The sequence below is a fragment of the Candida dubliniensis genome, chromosome 7 (genome assembly GCF_000026945.1).
Source record: "Candida dubliniensis CD36 chromosome 7, complete sequence".
Taxonomy (NCBI): domain Eukaryota; kingdom Fungi; phylum Ascomycota; class Pichiomycetes; order Serinales; family Debaryomycetaceae; genus Candida; species Candida dubliniensis.
This window is the reverse complement of record NC_012866.1, coordinates 467,335-485,019: the sequence shown is the minus strand read 5'-3', so window position 1 is coordinate 485,019 and position 17,685 is coordinate 467,335. Positions and strand designations below refer to the sequence as shown.

The 17,685-nt window shown below is 34.1% G+C and overlaps 9 protein-coding genes across 9 annotated transcripts; 3 read left to right on the top strand and 6 right to left on the bottom strand. All coding sequences in view use genetic code 12, as the record gives it.

Annotated features, from left to right (window-relative positions):
* Window positions 1-337: 337 nt before the first annotated feature.
* CD36_71950 (retinal short-chain dehydrogenase/reductase 1, putative) lies at window positions 338-1,366 on the bottom strand (the record flags this gene model as incomplete). The annotated part of the gene is made up of 1 exon (XM_002421368.1): window positions 338-1,366. One exon carries the CDS (start codon window positions 1,364-1,366, stop codon window positions 338-340), a length of 1,029 nt encoding a protein of 342 aa, XP_002421413.1.
* A 386-nt stretch (window positions 1,367-1,752) lies between these two features.
* On the top strand, window positions 1,753-2,214 carry CD36_71940 (large-subunit ribosomal protein, mitochondrial precursor, putative; the record flags this gene model as incomplete). The annotated part of the gene is made up of 1 exon (XM_002421367.1): window positions 1,753-2,214. One exon carries the CDS (start codon window positions 1,753-1,755, stop codon window positions 2,212-2,214), a length of 462 nt encoding a protein of 153 aa, XP_002421412.1.
* A 182-nt stretch (window positions 2,215-2,396) lies between these two features.
* On the bottom strand, window positions 2,397-4,454 carry CD36_71930 (histone deacetylase complex subunit, putative; the record flags this gene model as incomplete). Its single annotated transcript, XM_002421366.1, has 1 exon — window positions 2,397-4,454. The coding sequence occupies one exon, from the start codon at window positions 4,452-4,454 to the stop codon at window positions 2,397-2,399; it is 2,058 nt and encodes a 685-aa protein (XP_002421411.1).
* A 296-nt stretch (window positions 4,455-4,750) lies between these two features.
* On the bottom strand, window positions 4,751-5,981 carry CD36_71920 (methionine aminopeptidase, putative; the record flags this gene model as incomplete). Its single annotated transcript, XM_002421365.1, has 2 exons — window positions 4,751-5,901; window positions 5,963-5,981. 2 exons carry the CDS (start codon window positions 5,979-5,981, stop codon window positions 4,751-4,753), a joined length of 1,170 nt encoding a protein of 389 aa, XP_002421410.1.
* Window positions 5,982-6,492: 511 nt separating this feature from the next.
* CD36_71910 (nitrogen-regulated amino acid permease pathway effector, putative) lies at window positions 6,493-7,302 on the top strand (the record flags this gene model as incomplete). The annotated part of the gene is made up of 1 exon (XM_002421364.1): window positions 6,493-7,302. One exon carries the CDS (start codon window positions 6,493-6,495, stop codon window positions 7,300-7,302), a length of 810 nt encoding a protein of 269 aa, XP_002421409.1.
* A 107-nt stretch (window positions 7,303-7,409) lies between these two features.
* Window positions 7,410-7,760, bottom strand: CD36_71900 (glutaredoxin, putative; the record flags this gene model as incomplete). The annotated part of the gene is made up of 1 exon (XM_002421363.1): window positions 7,410-7,760. The coding sequence occupies one exon, from the start codon at window positions 7,758-7,760 to the stop codon at window positions 7,410-7,412; it is 351 nt and encodes a 116-aa protein (XP_002421408.1).
* A 437-nt stretch (window positions 7,761-8,197) lies between these two features.
* CD36_71890 (glutaredoxin, putative) lies at window positions 8,198-8,560 on the bottom strand (the record flags this gene model as incomplete). Its single annotated transcript, XM_002421362.1, has 1 exon — window positions 8,198-8,560. One exon carries the CDS (start codon window positions 8,558-8,560, stop codon window positions 8,198-8,200), a length of 363 nt encoding a protein of 120 aa, XP_002421407.1.
* Window positions 8,561-8,834: 274 nt separating this feature from the next.
* On the bottom strand, window positions 8,835-11,330 carry CD36_71880 (tRNA ligase, putative; the record flags this gene model as incomplete). The annotated part of the gene is made up of 1 exon (XM_002421361.1): window positions 8,835-11,330. The coding sequence occupies one exon, from the start codon at window positions 11,328-11,330 to the stop codon at window positions 8,835-8,837; it is 2,496 nt and encodes an 831-aa protein (XP_002421406.1).
* An 809-nt stretch (window positions 11,331-12,139) lies between these two features.
* Window positions 12,140-14,155, top strand: CD36_71870 (exocyst complex subunit, putative; the record flags this gene model as incomplete). The annotated part of the gene is made up of 1 exon (XM_002421360.1): window positions 12,140-14,155. One exon carries the CDS (start codon window positions 12,140-12,142, stop codon window positions 14,153-14,155), a length of 2,016 nt encoding a protein of 671 aa, XP_002421405.1.
* Window positions 14,156-17,685: the final 3,530 nt, after the last annotated feature.

Genomic DNA, 17,685 nt, shown 5'->3' with positions numbered 1-17,685 from the left:
AAACAAAATAGAAAATAGAAATAATAACCAACTAAATAAATAAAATAGAAGAAATCGACACTACAGGTTAAAACACGGAATTAAAATGGAAAATTTTGAATTTAATGGAATCCGAAGATGATGCCTAAGCATTGGAGATGGTTTAAAGAAAGAAAAAAAAAAAAAAAAAAAATTTCCACTAAACTCGTACAATAAGTAAAACTATTAGATTAAATAATATTTGTTGCGAAACTCCCCGAGCCATTGTACCAGCAAATTGAACTTTTGACACACTAACGCACACCGACCGGATATTTCTTCCGAGAAACGTGTGGAGCATAATTACGCATTAGGAAACCTATGTCTGAGACAATGCCGCCTTGTTTCCGTCTGGCAATGACTCGGCAGCAACAAATGTCGGAGTAGCCTCGGTTGACACATTTTTTGACCCCAGCAATGATATATTTCTTAAAGATGAAACACTACTGGCGACTTTCGATATTTTTGACTTGAAATCAATCATGCTTTGATCAATACCAGATATTTTTCTTGTGACTTCAACAACTGGCCACGGCAAAGCTCGAAACATTGGTATTATATTACCATATAACGGTAATTTAATTTCTCCTCTTCTTCCCAGTTCAATGGCATTAACAACACTTGATGCGACGAACCCAGGATCTAATTCGGGTGCAAAGATGGTTGAAGGTGTGGCCACACCTTGGAACATTCCTGTCTTCAACTGGCCAGGACATACTAATAGAGTTTTGATTCCCTGCGGGTTCAAAGACGGTGAGCCCAACTCATAAGTTAAAGATTCATGTAATGCAATTAGCCCTGATTTAGATGCACCGTATGCGCTAAGTCGTGCGGGAGACATGTACCCCAACACCGAAGCTATGGTTACTATATAGCCACGGCCTCTGAGCATCATATCGGGAAGAAAAGCTTTTATAGTGTAAAAACTTGATAGTAAGTTAATTTGTATTGTTTTTTCAATCTCTTCAAAGGACAAATCCAATACTGGTTTCCCCGTTGCAATTCCAGCGTTATTTATTAGTACAGTTACTACCCCAATTTCTTTTCTCACTAGTTTTTGTATTTTTAAAACATCGTGGGGGTCGCTAACATCACATTTGTAATATTTCAATCCAGCTGTGTTCAAATCTTCTTCTAAAGGGTCTAATATGTCCAATACGACAACCTGTGCAGCTTTCGAAATAATTTGCAGCACAAGTTCTCGTCCTAAACCGGTTGCACCACCAGTAATTAAAACAATATCAAACCTTGGATCAAAAACATTACCAATGATTAGATCAGAAATATATCTAAATTGTTTATTTAACCAATAAATTAGGTCGATAAATAGGGAGAGAATAACAAACATTGATGGTGAATGATGTAATAATGACAACAAGCGAAAGGAAAAAAAAATGGGGGCGGTATAACTAGAAAAAAGTGTGTATCTAGTAACTTCTCTTTCACCACACTGTCAATTTTCAATTTTTAATTCACAGTAATAATAGTTATATGTATTGTTTGGTTTAAAAATATCCCTGCCTAGCAATAACGATCTATAATATTCTCTGTCTATTGGCAAACATGAAAACTGGATGTGGTCAAATTGGTCTTAAGTTACTTAAAGTTGGTGGGTCGTGTGATACATGCTAATATCAACAGTCTTATTTTTTGTCAATCAAAAAAAAAAAAAAAATTTTCCAGCTCATGTCTCATACAAAACGCTCTCTTCCAACATAATAACTAGTGCCCACCATGCTGACTAGAATGTTTATAACCTCAAAGAATAAGTACAATAAGAAAATTGAGAATGCTATCAAGAAAATAAATAGACTTACGGGAAATCCAGAGAACTCATTCAAATTTGATGCTGAAAGGTTTAAGGAAATTGAATTATTCGTCTATGGCCAACGACCAATTACTTACAAGCCAGCATGGGGAATTAAACTATTCTGGAAAGATAATTTACCTACTTTGAGATACCATAATCCTGATATTCAGTTCACTGTGACCAATATTACTGTTGAAAATGAGTCCGAGTTATCAAAGTTACCACTTAAATTAAAAGTTCATGGAACAGATCAAAGTAGTAACTTTGAAATCAATTGCTCCGATAAACCTCCCTCAAAAATACTCAGTGAGTTGGTGGAAATTACAAAGGCTAGAAAGTTGACTGAGGAGGAACTTCCCAAACTTCCTCTTAGACCAGTCAAATAAATACAGACGAGAGGAACCAAATTATTTTAAAAAATAATAATAATAATAATAATAATAATGCATTAGTTTAATTATACTTGTACATATTGATTTTTGATTTTTTCTTTCAAAAATATATTCATATCTATAGAAGGAAGTAAAATGTAAGACTTTTTTTTTTTCTTCTTCTTCTTCTTGCATGGTCATGACTGAAGAAATTCCAATAGTGCCTGTTGGCCTTTTGCTTTCATCAATTGTTTAATCTTGAGTAACTCTTGTATTTCGTTGTCGTTGAGAGTTTCATTTTTGGTTGTTTTAGATTCTTCGCCTATAACTTGTAGCAACGCATCTAAATTTAAAATCTTTTGTCGTTCTTTGATCTCATTTAAGCTTTTAACGGCCTCTAGTGTATCAGGATCTTCTTCAAGTCGTTGTTGTATGTCGTATTGTGAAATTTCATTCAATAGTTTATCCTTTGCAATTTTGCCAACAAAATCCATCACTATCAGTTTTTCGGGGACTCTGTAGATTACGGATTTGTTTGATAATGCAGACGGTAGTGCTACTATTTTCGTGCTTTGTGCAGAGACTCCACGATCCGTTGCTACTGCTTGGAAGAACCCCGGTACTTTATACTCTGGATGTATAGCTTCCATGTCTTCACCCCAATTCTCTAATACTTTTTTCTCCAATGAAGTATTCTTGTACTGCTTGTAATTATCAAATGTTATTGGTTTTTCATTATCGTTGAGGTATTTTTCATCGTCATACTTAATAAATATATTGCTGATGCTGGCCATTTTCATAAAATTACTATGCAAGGAGTTTTCAACCACTTGCGTCTCTTTGAATTGACGTAGTTTAGGAAGTCCTTTTGGAAGCAAATCTTCAATATGGTTAGGACATCTCCATTTATCGCCAATAGTTTTAGGTCCAAATAACGGTGGGTCTAAACAGTCAATATGGTATACCAAGGGGCAATAGTCACAATGAATTAAAGTCCTTCGATTTTGTCCAGATCCACCACACTTGTGACACAAAAAAGGTTCTCCATTTTCTTTATACAAATCATCAATTTCTAAAGTCACATCACGATTACAACCTGGTATTTGTGATCCATTCAATTTTGCTGGTGGGATGTCATCTTTCACACTATCATCGACATAATCACCATTGTCTTCGGTAGTGACCCCGACAAATGTCTTTTCACGCAATTCAAGAGGTAGTTTAAATACTTTGGGATTCCTAGTTTCCAATTGGTTCAATAATTGTCCAAAGACCCCTATATCACGCCAATCCGGGATCGATTCCGGGTAGGCTTTGGTATAGCATTCACGACAATACCATTCGTCTTCCGGCACCTCCTCTATCGGTGGGTCACAACAAGTAAAGTGAAATGATTTAGGGCATTTTTCACAGCAAATGAATATCCCAGGCATACCACAAGCAAAACAGAAATCGTCATTCTCTTTTATTTCTTCCTCTTCTGCTTCTTGGTGTTTGTCTTTTTCTTGTTTTACAATACTGCTATTACTGGTTTTGGCATCGAATAATTTGGTTCTAGGTGATTTCGTGGGTGACGTGACTTTTATTTTTTTCAATGGACGGTGCTTCGCATTGGCAATGCCATCCAATGATCTTTTTTGTTGTTGTCTCGATGTTTGTGTGGGTGTTCGTAAAGTTAGTTTCAATCGTGTTGTTTTTCTTGGTTTTGAAGAAGATGCATTTACAAGCGATTGCCTCAATTCACTCTCTTGAGCTAGATCCTCACTTAAGCTTGTTTTTAGATTATTTTGATAATATGCTTCAACTTTATTGTTTTCTATTTCATCTCCTGGTGTAGCAGTGCTTTCTCTTGAGCTGTCGCTACTTCTTGTTCGCCTGTATTTTGCAGGCCATAAAGATTCCTTTTTAATTTTGTTACTAGGAAACTCTTCCAATGGTAATCCGGTATAGCTTGGTGTGGGTGCTGCTAGTTCTGGTTCAACAAATACTGTATTCCCGTTGCCAGAAACAGATCCAGGTTTACTGGCTTTAGGTCCCCCTTTAATCTCTGGACTAGCCGATAGCTTTGGTATCAACTCAGCTTCTAGTTGTGCTATGCGTGCCGATTTTCTCTTGCTTTTGGATTCATCACCAGTTGATTGTTTGTTTTGATTAGCACCAGACCGACCACCATTAATTTCAGCACCACCATTGGACGTATTGGCTGCATTCAGTGATAGCCTGATACTACCCCGATTACCAACTTTTGAACCCATATAGAATGTTCAGCAATGGAAGCCCGTCAATAGTTTTCTTTTCCACGGGTATATAGATAAATATATCTGTGGAATAAAAAAAAATATAAGAAAAGAAAAAAACAAGAAAGAAAAAAAAAAACAATTTAGAATTTTAAAAAAAAAAAAAAAAAATTAATTTAAAATCGATGTAGTTGACGCGATATGTATTTTTATATATATAAGGAGGTAATTTGGTCTTGATATTGACTGTAATGTGTGTAAGATTTATAATCTATGTATTTACATAAAACAAAACAAAAAAAGAGCTCAGGTGCTTATTTTTGTTCAGTGGCAGCAGCAGCACCAGCCTTCTTTTTAATTGGTTTGGTATTCAAAGGTTCTTCTAAGGTTTTCAAAATCTCTTCATCTTTAATCAGCTTGTTTGATTTGTAAAGATCGGCATCAAATTCAGGGCTCGTGTATTTGACAATTCCGTGTTTGGTTATTCCAAAAGTGGTGAAAAATTGAGCAACATATTCTCCTTCCTTTTCAACAACAATATCGTAAGGCAATAAAATCTTATGATTAACTGGTTCAGCTAAACCACCTCTGGACTTCTTTGGATCCTCCAAATTACGGATATTGTATGGGAAAGGTTGGTTGTTACATTTAGCTTTGAATTCAGTCAAGATTTTATGAGACATCTTCATCTTCAAAGCATAAGTTTCACCAGTCAATTTGTACATGGAAGTTCTAAAAGTGGAAGGTTTTGTTTTACCATCAGCGGAAGTTGAAATCAAAATATCCAATCCGTAAACTTCGTTTTCTTCGAATCTGTGAGTTTCCATTGAATTCTTGTTTTGCTTAGAAGGATTGAGAATAATCTCTTTTGGTCCATATAAAACCAATCTTTCTTGATTATGGGTCAACATGTTTTCCAATGGGACGGTTTCAAATTCCTTAGCGACTTTGGAAACAACATTTGTGACGTCCCAGTTTCTGTTACTAGGTTTAAAAGTCCTCAAGGCGGTCTCAGATGCTGTCCAGGCAGCATTCAACAAATCGGCCCTTTTATCGGTGACTGGAGATTCCTTGGTGGCACCAATCACTAAAGTTTCAGCAACAATTGATGGAAATCCGTCAATTTGAACTCCCAACATGATATTTACAACATCGCCATTGTGTAAAGTAATATTTGCCTCATCTTCAGCATTAACTGGAGCCAAATGAGCCGGAATATGGTTTGGGTTTACACAAGTTGGAAAAGCAATCCCCTTCGGGGTGTTTTTAGTTTTTTTGGAATTGTAAATCTTGGATAACTCCTCATTCATCAATTCGTCACCTTTGATACAAAGATCGTAGGTGGTTGCTCCATCCACGGCCAATGCCTTGACTTGGGCAATTACTTTGTTTGAGATTTCCCCAGCTGTTTTATACTTAGATACAACATCGGAGTTCTTAATAGAATAATCTGGAGCTGGAGTTTCTAAACGACAATTGTTAGAATAATTATACTCAATGATAGCTATTGCAAATCTAAAACATACTTTTATCAGTGGAAGACATAATTTCTTTTTAAAATAATTGAAATATTAAAAAAAAAAAAAAAAAAAAAGGAGTTGAACTTCAATCAAAATGAATTTTGTTAAAAGTTGTTGAAATTTTTTTTTCCATTGGCTGCTGCCTCCTTGCCTCTTCTCTTTGATGGTGGGATGTGTGAGACAAGGAGAATATGAAATTGTTCTATTTATAACACACACACACACACACACACACACACACTAAGGAAATATATGTTTTGATTATCCAACACGACAGCGAATTAAAACATGATAAGAAGACCATTACTTATAATTTTTGAAATTTAGCTTCTTTTTAATAGTTATTGCTGTTGTTGTTGACGTGTTGTGAATCGTGCTTCGCGATCTTTTTTTTTTTTTTTGGTTTTTGCCCCGGATCCCAAGATTTTAGCACTTGCCCATGTAAATAAAGAAAAACAACACCGAAATAACTGAAAAAAAAAAAAGTACATAGTTTACTAATCACAATCATAATTAATAATCTCCAGTAATCACCAATGACAAACTATATGGTTTGTTTGGCACATTTTTGTGAATTGCATGGACCTAGTGTTATAGCTTGTACACAAATCATAGACGAACAATCGGTGAAGGAGAATCTACTTCTGTCATATTCCCGACTGACAAGTTGTTTGTCATGTCAATTTATTCTACCTGACTCCACTGCCAATTTAGTTACAAAACTAGCTGAGGACAATGCAAAAAAACCAACAAACCCCCTACAATCAACTTCACCACCAACACCTACATCAACATCAACATCAACTTCTACTGATGCAATAATCGGAAAAGTCAGCATATCGACTCACTATCCGTCATCTCAAAAACGGTACTCGGCATTAACAAAGTTGGTTATGAAATCACTATCGGTCGAAACAATGTCGGACTTGTCGAAGCCAATGTTTTATGGAGATGCAATTAATGGTTATTGCATTAATCAAATATTCAAAGTCGAAGATTTGAATGCAAGGGGAGGCGAGAGGAAATATTCGCTAATGGTAATCAGCGACAATGAATCAGAACTTTTGATGCATTGGGAAATTATTGGTATTTATTTCAATGTGGTTATTGAATTGATTCAGAAAAAAGTTGACAAGGCAAATCAAGTCAAGCAAAGCGAAAGTAATAACAATAGCAATTGTTTTGGTGATGGCGATTTGAGTTCCAACAAGATGTTTGATAACGAGAGATATTTACGAAGATCATTGATCAAACCAAAATCATTAACTGAATTAACTAATGATAATGAGATATTTGTGAGAATACATTTGTGTGTTACAGAAATGTTAAAAGATATACTTGGGTAAATGTGTATTAATAAAATGTATGCTCCCAGTCCGCTTAATGCACCTAGTAAATCTTAACAAAAGTTTGGCATTCATACATTTTGTAATCTAAACTAATCTACTATAGTCTATCCAAAAAGTGGTTTTAATTTGCCTTGGGAATGTAAAGCTTGAATATGGGAATTGCCACCAATGTGTTTCCCATTAATAAAAATATTAGGAACGGTACGTTGACCAGTTAACTCTTGTAATCCATTTTGAATTGCTGAACCTTTCGGAATTTGATCTAATTCAATGACTTTGTAATCTTGGTTTAAACTTTGTAATAGAGATTTTGTTGAAGTGCAATAAGGACAATAGGATTTGGAATAAACAAGTATCTTGTGTGAATTAATGTTAGATTCTATTTCTTTCTTCAATTCTGGGGTGGCTGGTTCACTTTGGAACCACGACGATAACCATCCAATAAGCAGGCTCATGATAATATTTGGTTGATAAGATAAAAAAAGAGTACAAATGATTGGGCTTCTCACTAATTTTGTTTTTTTTTTTTTTTTTTGTTTTGTCCTGTTGTGGTAATTATCCAAATGTGGCTTTCTTTTTAAAGTTGAGGGGGGTACTGTATTGGGTATACTTGAGCTTGTAAGTATTGCATTTTCTACTTTAACATTGAGCAATATCTTTTTAGTGATACTCAAGTCATTCAAGTTTTTAGCTGTTTTCTATAATTTTGGAACTTTTTGGCAACAATTTTGTTATAAAACAGTACATTTCACCAATAATGTTTAGAACGAAGCCATAAGCAGACGAGATCAGTAAGGGTATACTATATTTCAACATAAACAATTAAAAAACCTACATATTCACCAATACACACGATACACCTCTCTCTTAATTAAATTACATCTCTTTATTTTTAAGGATTTAATAACTCTTGCAATTTCCCATCGGTGTGCAATTTCTGAACTTCTGAATTTCCACCAACATGTTGTCCGTTTATAAAAATTATGGGCACCATATATTGGCCAGTAGTGGCATACAATTGATTTTGAATAGTCAATCCGTCATCGAGAATATTCAAATTAATGACTTCGTACGATTCTTGAGGATACTGTTCATTCAATAAACGTTTGGTTTCGTCACAAAATGGACAATAAGTTTTAGAATAAATGACAATTTTGTGAGAATTAATAGTATGTTCAATTTCTTTTTCAGTTTGTGCAGTAGGTGGTGGTGGTTGATACCACAAATTGAACCCCCAAGCAAGAATCAGCAGCATTTTGTCTGTTAGTGGTGGTTTTAAAAAAAAAGAACTCCAACTTCTGTTTATTACTTGATAGTATATTTATATACAAAAGACAAAAAAAAAGCGTAAGATTTAAAGTTATATCAACTGTGGCTCGAGTCTATTCCAAGGATAGTGAGTTACTGTTGTTGTTGTTGTTGTTGTTGTGGAGCTACTGTAATCATAAATCGACAATAGTAGACATGCGGTCAGTTCTATAACTTTAATTCGTTTATTTATCTCTCTATTAAGCTATACTAGACAACAATCACTGATAGGCAACAAACAATTGTTGGCTGAATAACTTCAAATCTTGGTTGTCAAAATTAATTACTTGTAAAGTGTCATCACCACATTGATAAGTTCCATCAGGTTTGAGTTGTTGTTCATCTGGATTATCATATAATTCTTCCAATGTCTTATTGGACTCAACAGCAGTAACTGGGGGAATACAACCAATAGTGATATGAAGTTGTTTATTAATTGGTTCAATTTCAGTTTGTAGTACGTCATTAGTATCGTAAATTTTCAAGATTTCAACTTTAATACATGCCAATTTATCAGTGTTAATTACTACTTGAAGTAATTTAACGTCAGCGAAAAACTTCAAGGCAGACTTGGGTTTATTGGGGTCACCTTTGCCTAAAATCTTGACAAGTTTCTTCCACTTGACTCGATTAATTTTCTCCTGCTTAGTGCTTGCTATATGACCCAATGTTATATGAAACTCTGTTTGAATGTGTGGTTTTATATTCTGAAAATGTTCATTGTGGGAAATGATTTCCAAATTCTCTAGAATTGAAGAATAATGCATAGCAATACCATAATATGTCGGGTCTTTTTTCATAATATTAGTAGTCATGTTTTTAATAAACGTTGGTTTATAATCTAGAGCTTTTTGAAAGCACTCATTGATTAATTCATCAGTTGGTTTTTCTTTGATTAAATCGGGGAAGTTTTGCACCAAGTCATCAATTATAATTCTAACATTCTCCAAAGACGACTTCCCATCTTTGGATAATTTTAAATGGATGACATGATCAAACTGATCGTCAGGGGATCTTGAAGTATTAATTGGCTGATATCTTTGAATGAACCCTTTCATTACACTTTCCACCAATTTCTCATCCAGTTGTGATTTAATCGATTGGTGATTATCTCCTCTTTGTACAACCCTATTATAAGTAATATCCCAAAGCTCTTCTTCAGACAAATCATCAGGAATGAAATTGATAGCAATATATTTCAAATCTACCGCGTCATCCAAATGCTCGTCTCTCTTTTGATGAATAGTGGTGAAGATCTGGTTACGTTCACGAGAGGCCGAATTGTTTCTATCAAACAAAACCACATTTTGATCATCATCTTCCAATGCCATTAAAGTCAAATCACAGATTTTCAATTTTGCCTTTTTTGATATGTTATCATTTTGAATATGAGTCCACTCTGGGAAAAGGTTGTTTAGTGTGTTGAAGACAGTAGTTTTCCCACAACCAATAGTAGCAATGGGAACAAATATATATTTTGTAGTGGCACTCAAACACCCCTTACCATTTGATAATGCTAGATTCTTCAACTTGTCATTTAATTCATTATCAATACTCAACAAATTCATACCATTAGTTTCGTTCAACGACTGTAAAAATAATTGACGTACTTTAATGATATCAAATCCATTTTCAAAGTTTTCGGCAATTTCTGGTTGTTCATCAAACAATTTTTCAACAAATTGTAAATATTTTTTGGTGATGGGTTTATTTTTTTTGATTTTGATTGAGTTGATGGGTGTACCATCTATATATTGTCTAGTCACTTCTCTAAATTGACGATATAACAAATATGGTTGTTCAAATTTGTACTTGAAGAAAAAACAACCTCCATCATCGTCATTGTTATTTTTCAATTGACGGTGACATCTTATCACAAAACCTTCAATTTCTCGACCATTATACGTCCCAGTCTCACTACACTTGTGTAAGAACTTAAACAATTCGTCAACATCATCATATGTCAAATATGAAACATATTTGAACCCCCATTCTTTGGCAAATTGCAAAACCTGTTCCATTGGCAAAGTCTTGAATGCTATGGTATTATAGTTCAATCCATGGACGTACAATCCTGACTTATCTTTAGGGTAAGGCAATACATGTTCCTCAAATTCATCATCACATAACTCAGCAACAACTGTTAGATTGTTTTCATATAAATAATGTGCCAATTGTTTAACTTTTTGTTGATCGCCACCAAATTGCTGCAATAATTCAAATTCCCCTTGCTTGGCATGATTTCTGGTGGGCGCTGTCACTGTCGCCGTCCCCGTCGCCGTTGTTTGCTTGTCACTATCATTATCATCAATTCTGTCTCCCGTAGAATGCTTGGAACAAACAACAATATCTCCTGTACTCAAACCACTTATAAATATAATGCATCCATTCTCTTTTAAAGTGACTTCGTAAGGTCCTTTAGTAAAGGATTTCAAATCAGTTTCTTTTGTGAATGGTTTTTCTTCTATATTGAAAAATTTATCGTATCCTCTAACAGCAATGGTGTCATTATTTAATGTAAATAATCCACGAGCTTGAATTGGAAGTTGAACTGAATGTTTGCCATAATCCCATTCTAAAAATTTCCAAGAATCTAATTTGATTTGGGTGTCGCTAACAAAATTGGTGAGTTTGATTGACTTCCCATTCCGTTTTAGTTTTGTTGCTTCATTCAACTTCTTACAAAGCTCATTTATATCCGATTGTGAATCTTTCATCCTGTAAAGAAATTCCAAATTGGTGGTGTGAAAGACGGAAGTATAACTGATAATGTTTTAGTCTTTTAACCGAAATCGATGAGTCAAGTAGATGTTTCTTTTTTTTTTTCACGGATCCACAGAGAATGGTCGTGCACTTTGTTTGAACCAGACCAAAAGTTCTCGACTAAAAACTGTACTATTGATGCTACCATATAGATCAGAATGTTAACATATACTGTTTGATTCGATTTCACACAGTTGTGATCCAAAGAACAAGGACAGGGTTTAAAGAAGAAAGTGTGACTTGCATAATATCATGACGAGAGAAAGTATTGGAATAATAAAACGTTTAATTTTTTTTACAATTTTTAGATAAGAACAATGAATCGTCATGGTGGTGCCTTACTAATTTTATTGTTTGTGGATTATGCGAGCAGGGATAACGTGATTGGTTGTTTATGAATCCTCAATGTTAATAGTGAGAGAGACAGTCACAGTTATCGTCAAATTGAAAATGAAAAATAAACAACGCAAAAGTGTTTGTTTATATGTGCCACACGGTATGAAGAAGTATGTATGTAAGTGCAAAAACATTATTAAACCATACACGGGGAGAAAAATCACAATACAAAAAAAAAAAAAAAAATACACGCACAATCATTTGTAACAAATTAACAAACGACAACATAACCACTAACGATCAACACAACACAAGTATATATATATATATATATATATTTATAGATAAATTTGCTGAATTTGATTTGTGTATTGTTTATTTTGAATTTATCAAATTATCTCAATAGTGAAAGTGTATCCCACCAGTCATGTCGTATAATTTGGATGTTGATGAAGCTGATGTTGCTGTTTTGAATCAAAACTTGATTCGATCAAAAGAATTATTTGAATCAATTGGTAAATCATTGCATAAGATTTCAACCAAGTCCCAAACGGCATCCTCAACAATTAATCCTGTGTTGAAACAAGTGAATCGGTTGACAACTAATAAACATGAAGTTGAGAATGGATTGAAATTATTACAAGAAGTCAGTGAAAATGCCAGCAAGATCAATGATTTAGAGAATTTATTAAATAATTCAATTGAAACCACTGCAGGAGGGATAAAACTGTATTTAATAAACTTAAATCAACTGAAAAATTTATTGTCACAAATTAAGACCCAATCCAAATTCAAACAATTTAAAGGAATTTTATATAATTTTGAAAACTTGATTGATCGTTCAGAAACTAAAGTGCAAAAATATTATCAAGACCTAATTAATGAAAAAGATCCTCGTGCCATTATCGATAAACGTGATGAGATTAAATTGATTTTCCAATACTTTTCCAACCCTCGGACCAAATCCACTAGCAAGGGTGGTGGTGGTGGCAATGAGGAGTATGTCACTAAGTTGTATGTGCGGGCAAGATCGAAACGATTGACTGATAAATTGAAACCAATGGAAGCATCGACAAAGCCAGCTGTGAAAGCCAATGCCAATATCCCTTACGAAAAAGGAAGCAACGGAATCACTAAATATACCGATGTCTTGAGTGGAGAAATTGAACAAGAATTGATAATCTTGAACGAATGTCAATTATCCACTCATTTGATTGGACCTATTGCTGACGAATCAATCCTGAGATATAATGATATTATCAACAAATACAATCAAGCCTACTTTAGGACCCCTCAAGATATTGTTGACAATGTAATATTGATATTGGAAGTATTGAATAATTTGATTGATTTCAAAGTTAAATTGAAACAAATTGGGTTGAATAAAACATTAGAACAATCCAATTTCTTAACCACATTTGAACAATATTTGGAGACAAATTCTATAATTTTTAAAGAATTTATTCAATCAATCGATAATAGATTCCATAACTTGGGCAAATTCAATGAAATTAATACTCAAGAAGTGATTGTCGAATTAATGAGTAAATTACGTCGATTGAGTGAATTCAAGTTGGCATTATTACAATTGATTAAGAATTACTCTATTGGACAATGGCTAGTGTCACAACCACCAATGAGATTTGTTAATGTTTTCTCCTCGGTGATTCCAAACTCTCAACCACAAGGTAATGGTACTGGCGATGGAGAAGACGATGAAGTAATGCAAGAATACTTATTATCGTCATTCTATTCAGATGTCATTGATGCCATAATGATAAATATTGAGATTGGATTAAAGAAGAATACTAGTGGCGGTGATTCATTGCCCCTGTCTTCGTCAACCTCAACCTCAACAAATGCAACATCAGGAACATCGTCGTTAAGTTTAAACAAGAAGTCAACCCAAGGGTTTATCTTGATCAAGAATTTGTTTATGTTAGAATCAATAGTTAATCGATCACAATACTTGTATCAAAGCTTGGGAAGTTTAGGAGAGGAAAGAATATTACGATTGAAGAATCGATTTTTGAAATTATTCCTTGATGATTGGAGTCATGCTTCCTATATTATTATTCGAGACATGACAACAATTGCTACTCAACTGGCTCAGCACCAACAGTCACAACTGCAACAGAGTAACACCATAGGAACTGGTGGTGGGACTGTCACCAATTTATCAAATAAAGAAAAAGATCAAGTGAAGGATTTATTTAAGAACTTTAATGAATCATTTGAGGAAGCATTATTTAACTATCAAAAGTACAATTTTGGTGATGCAATATTGAAGAAATATTTGAGTAACGAAATCAAGAAATTGATTTTGAATACTTATTTTAAGTTATATGACAAGTATGGTAATTCTGATTTCACGAAAAATAAATCAAAGTATGTCAAGTATGATAAATTGAATTTCGAAAAGTTATTGAACGAGAGGTTATAGACACCCAAGAGAGATAGGCAGGAGGTTTTTTTTTTTTTTTTTTTTCGTATGTATTATGAATAACTAGAGTTTTGATAGGAAATAAAGTTCAATTTGTGTAGTTCTTTTGTAGAATTCACACATTATCGTCATCAACAGAAATGCCACGTCTTATTCAAGCTTCAAGGGTTTAGGGTCAACTCTTGGCGACAAGTCGCAAATACACATAATGTTTTGACACACAGACCTAGGCATTCATTCACTCTTGCGTGAGGTAGTTGTCTTTTTGTTTTGTTGAAACGAGTGTCTTATGGATGACGTATTGATCCATACATGATAATTCCATACGATACCATGCACAAGTCTGATTTTTTCTTTCGTACAAAATAATATTGAAAACTAGAAATCAAGGAATTTCAGAAATAAATAACTAACTGCCACATATCAGTGATAACTACAGTTTTTCTTGGAAACATACCAAGTAGCTCGTAATGGTGTTGTAAAAGTTAGGCTAACAACTTTTGTGATTAACTTATGAACACTTTGACATACACACACTTTGGGTTTGTCCAGTCAACCACATACAACCAATACACTTACGTCCTGTCCCCATATACATTGATAATACCACACAGTACACAAAACAAGTAATAACTGACACACCCTGACACACACGCCACTCACTGACACATAGTCAAACGTATGCTACAGGGGGTGATGTTGAAGTTATATATGCAAGTGAACTGCCCTGGACAAGACGTGTGATATATAATAATGAAGACTGGAATTTTATAAACGAGGCATAATAAAATAGACTCTTCAAACAGGCACCAAAGAAACACGTACATATCATGCCCAAATGATAACCGAGAATTTATGATTAAGTAAATTGTAGCCGATAATTTTCAGGTACTATTTATAGTTTATGTGTTATTAGAATATGCAACCTGCCACACCAGCAAGAGAAAAAAATAAAAAGCAAGCAAGCGCAACAAAGAAACTCTTTATCTTTCAAAATTGACCAATAACCATAGAAGAGAACTGAAAGAAAATAATAATTTATCAATCATCAAGTGAGTTTGCATGGGTGTGAGTAGGTGGGTGGGTTGGGTGCAAATTTGTTTTTTTACTCTCGCATGTAGTTATTATTATTTTGTCTGAGACACACATACACGACCAGGACAAATGTGTTGGTGCATTGTTAAAGAAACGAAAAGACGGTATTATTCTTTTCAATCAATCTTATTGTTTCCTTGTAGTTCATTTTTTCTTTTTTGAAAAGAATAAAAGGCTATTTGAATATGATGGTAGAGTATTAGTTTAATACACATTATAATTGAGTTATAGAATAATATATAACCCAGATATGAGCCATTGGAAAAAAAAAAAAAAAAATTCTTGTCTCCTTGAGGGTTTAATGAAAAAGGGAAGGAATTATCGAGATGACGAGTGGAGGCGGGCTGGGCTGGGCTGGGCTGTGCCCCTTGCTCGTTGCTCCGTTCGTTAAGGAAAAAAAAAAAAAAAAAAAAAAATTATATCCGCCGTTTTTGTTATGTCAATTCAGTTTATCTGTTTGATTAATGTTATTTCCTTGTGTCATGTCACATTGATTTTTGTGTCAGGTCATCAAAAATAAGAAGGAACTTGTTTCACCATATAATTTTTGTGTGGATAATACGAAAGGCAAAACTAGAAACGAATTTCCAATTCCAATTGTTTTTTTTTTTTTGTTTCAACTCCATCCGCCCACTAACCAACCAACTGCCTGCCTGACTGCCTGCCTGCCTGACTGACTGACTGACTAACCCTTTTATTGGAATTTAAGTTCTTTGTATTTTTTTTGTATTTTTTTGTGTATGTATGTACAGATGTGTAAATGCATCTACATATTGATGTCTGCATGATAACAATAATCGTTACCCAAGAAATTTTGTGTATGACACCTATCACCATATCTTCTACAATAACGAAATACTCTTAATCTCTAATACGAAAAAATATAGAAATCATTCCCGTGACATCTCTCTCGTTTCTTTGTCTATACCAATAGAACTATTTGTCAACTAAAAAAAAAAAACGGATATTGAACACCGCCATCAAGAACAATGCCAAAAACAAGAGTGACTGGTGTGTTTAGTTTAGTCACTGATCACAAAGATAAGCATTCTTACATAGCAATAGAAGAATGTTTCATGCATACATACATTCTACTGACTTAATGCAACTGTTTTTTTTTTTTTCTCTGTTGAGCGGTAGCGGTGGTGGTGGTGGTGGTGGTGATTGGGTGGGTGGGTAGGTAGGTTGAGTCGATGTTGAATTTACGAACTTTTTTTTTTTGAGACACCTGTACATATTTTGTGAATTTCTACCAAGTAGGAAATTTCTTACTCTACTACAACAACAACGGTGATAATAATAGTAAATGTGTCATTTAGCATTGACACACAGGTTATTGTAGTTGTTGTTGATGAAACTTATGATATGATCGATTAGAATTCCTATCCCTTACTTTTATTATTTTTTAGAAAAAGAAAGTTAAAAAGAACCAAAAAAAAAAAAAAAAACTCGGATGTTAATTTACAAGAAATTTAATCAAACACTGAGTATGTGAATCTCTGTTCCACCCCACCACTTTCCTTCCTTCCCCTTTTTGTCCAAGAAAATTATTAGGTTTGATGATAACAGTGGTTGCTGTTGTTCATCATTACGTTAACTTACGTGAGACAAGAAAAAAAAAAAGGAAAACTACAAAAATTAAAATAAACGTATCAGTCGTAGTAATGATAGATAATAGAAAACCACCAACGGCTACTACGAGGTAAGCAAAAAAGAAAAGAAAAGAATGGTAAGTCTGGGCTTCCTGGAACTGGGACTGACCAGGGTCGTATGTCGCACCAAAAAAAAGAAATCGTCTATTATATAACCACCTACAATAATAAAAACCCTCTAAATTAGTGCCACTTGATTTATATCAATTATTTGCTTAACCAAAGAGAAAGAACAACACCAAGAAGATAGGAATTGTTTGAATTTAAAAAACCTAGCCGTGTGTGTGTGTGTGTGTGTGGATAGTACTGTGTGAATATGACAATGCTCAGATAAGCTGAATGCTGGTTCAGTCAGCCATTAGTAATAAAAGCGATAGATGACAAATCATGCATGTGTTGATGAATGGACGTTGAGACAAAACGCACACACATACACCAACAATAGCAATATCGAAAGCTAGAACTAGACTTCGTGTGTTTGTGTTTGTGTGTATGGGCCACCTAACGGGAACCATAGTTATTGGATGAGATAGATCATGAAACAATAGCGAGAGAGATTTTAATGTAAGAGTGACAAAGTTACAAACTGGAGCAACAATGACAAGTTTGATTTGATTTGAATTCAGACACGAGACAAAAAGCCAAGAGAAAGAGGAAAACAAGACCGGTGGTGGTAGGTGAATGGGATTGTTGTTGTTGTTGTTAATTAAATCATCACACTGTGTAGAGGTTAATAGTATCTTTAGAAAAAACCGTAGTTAGTAAAAATAATAAGCACTTGCT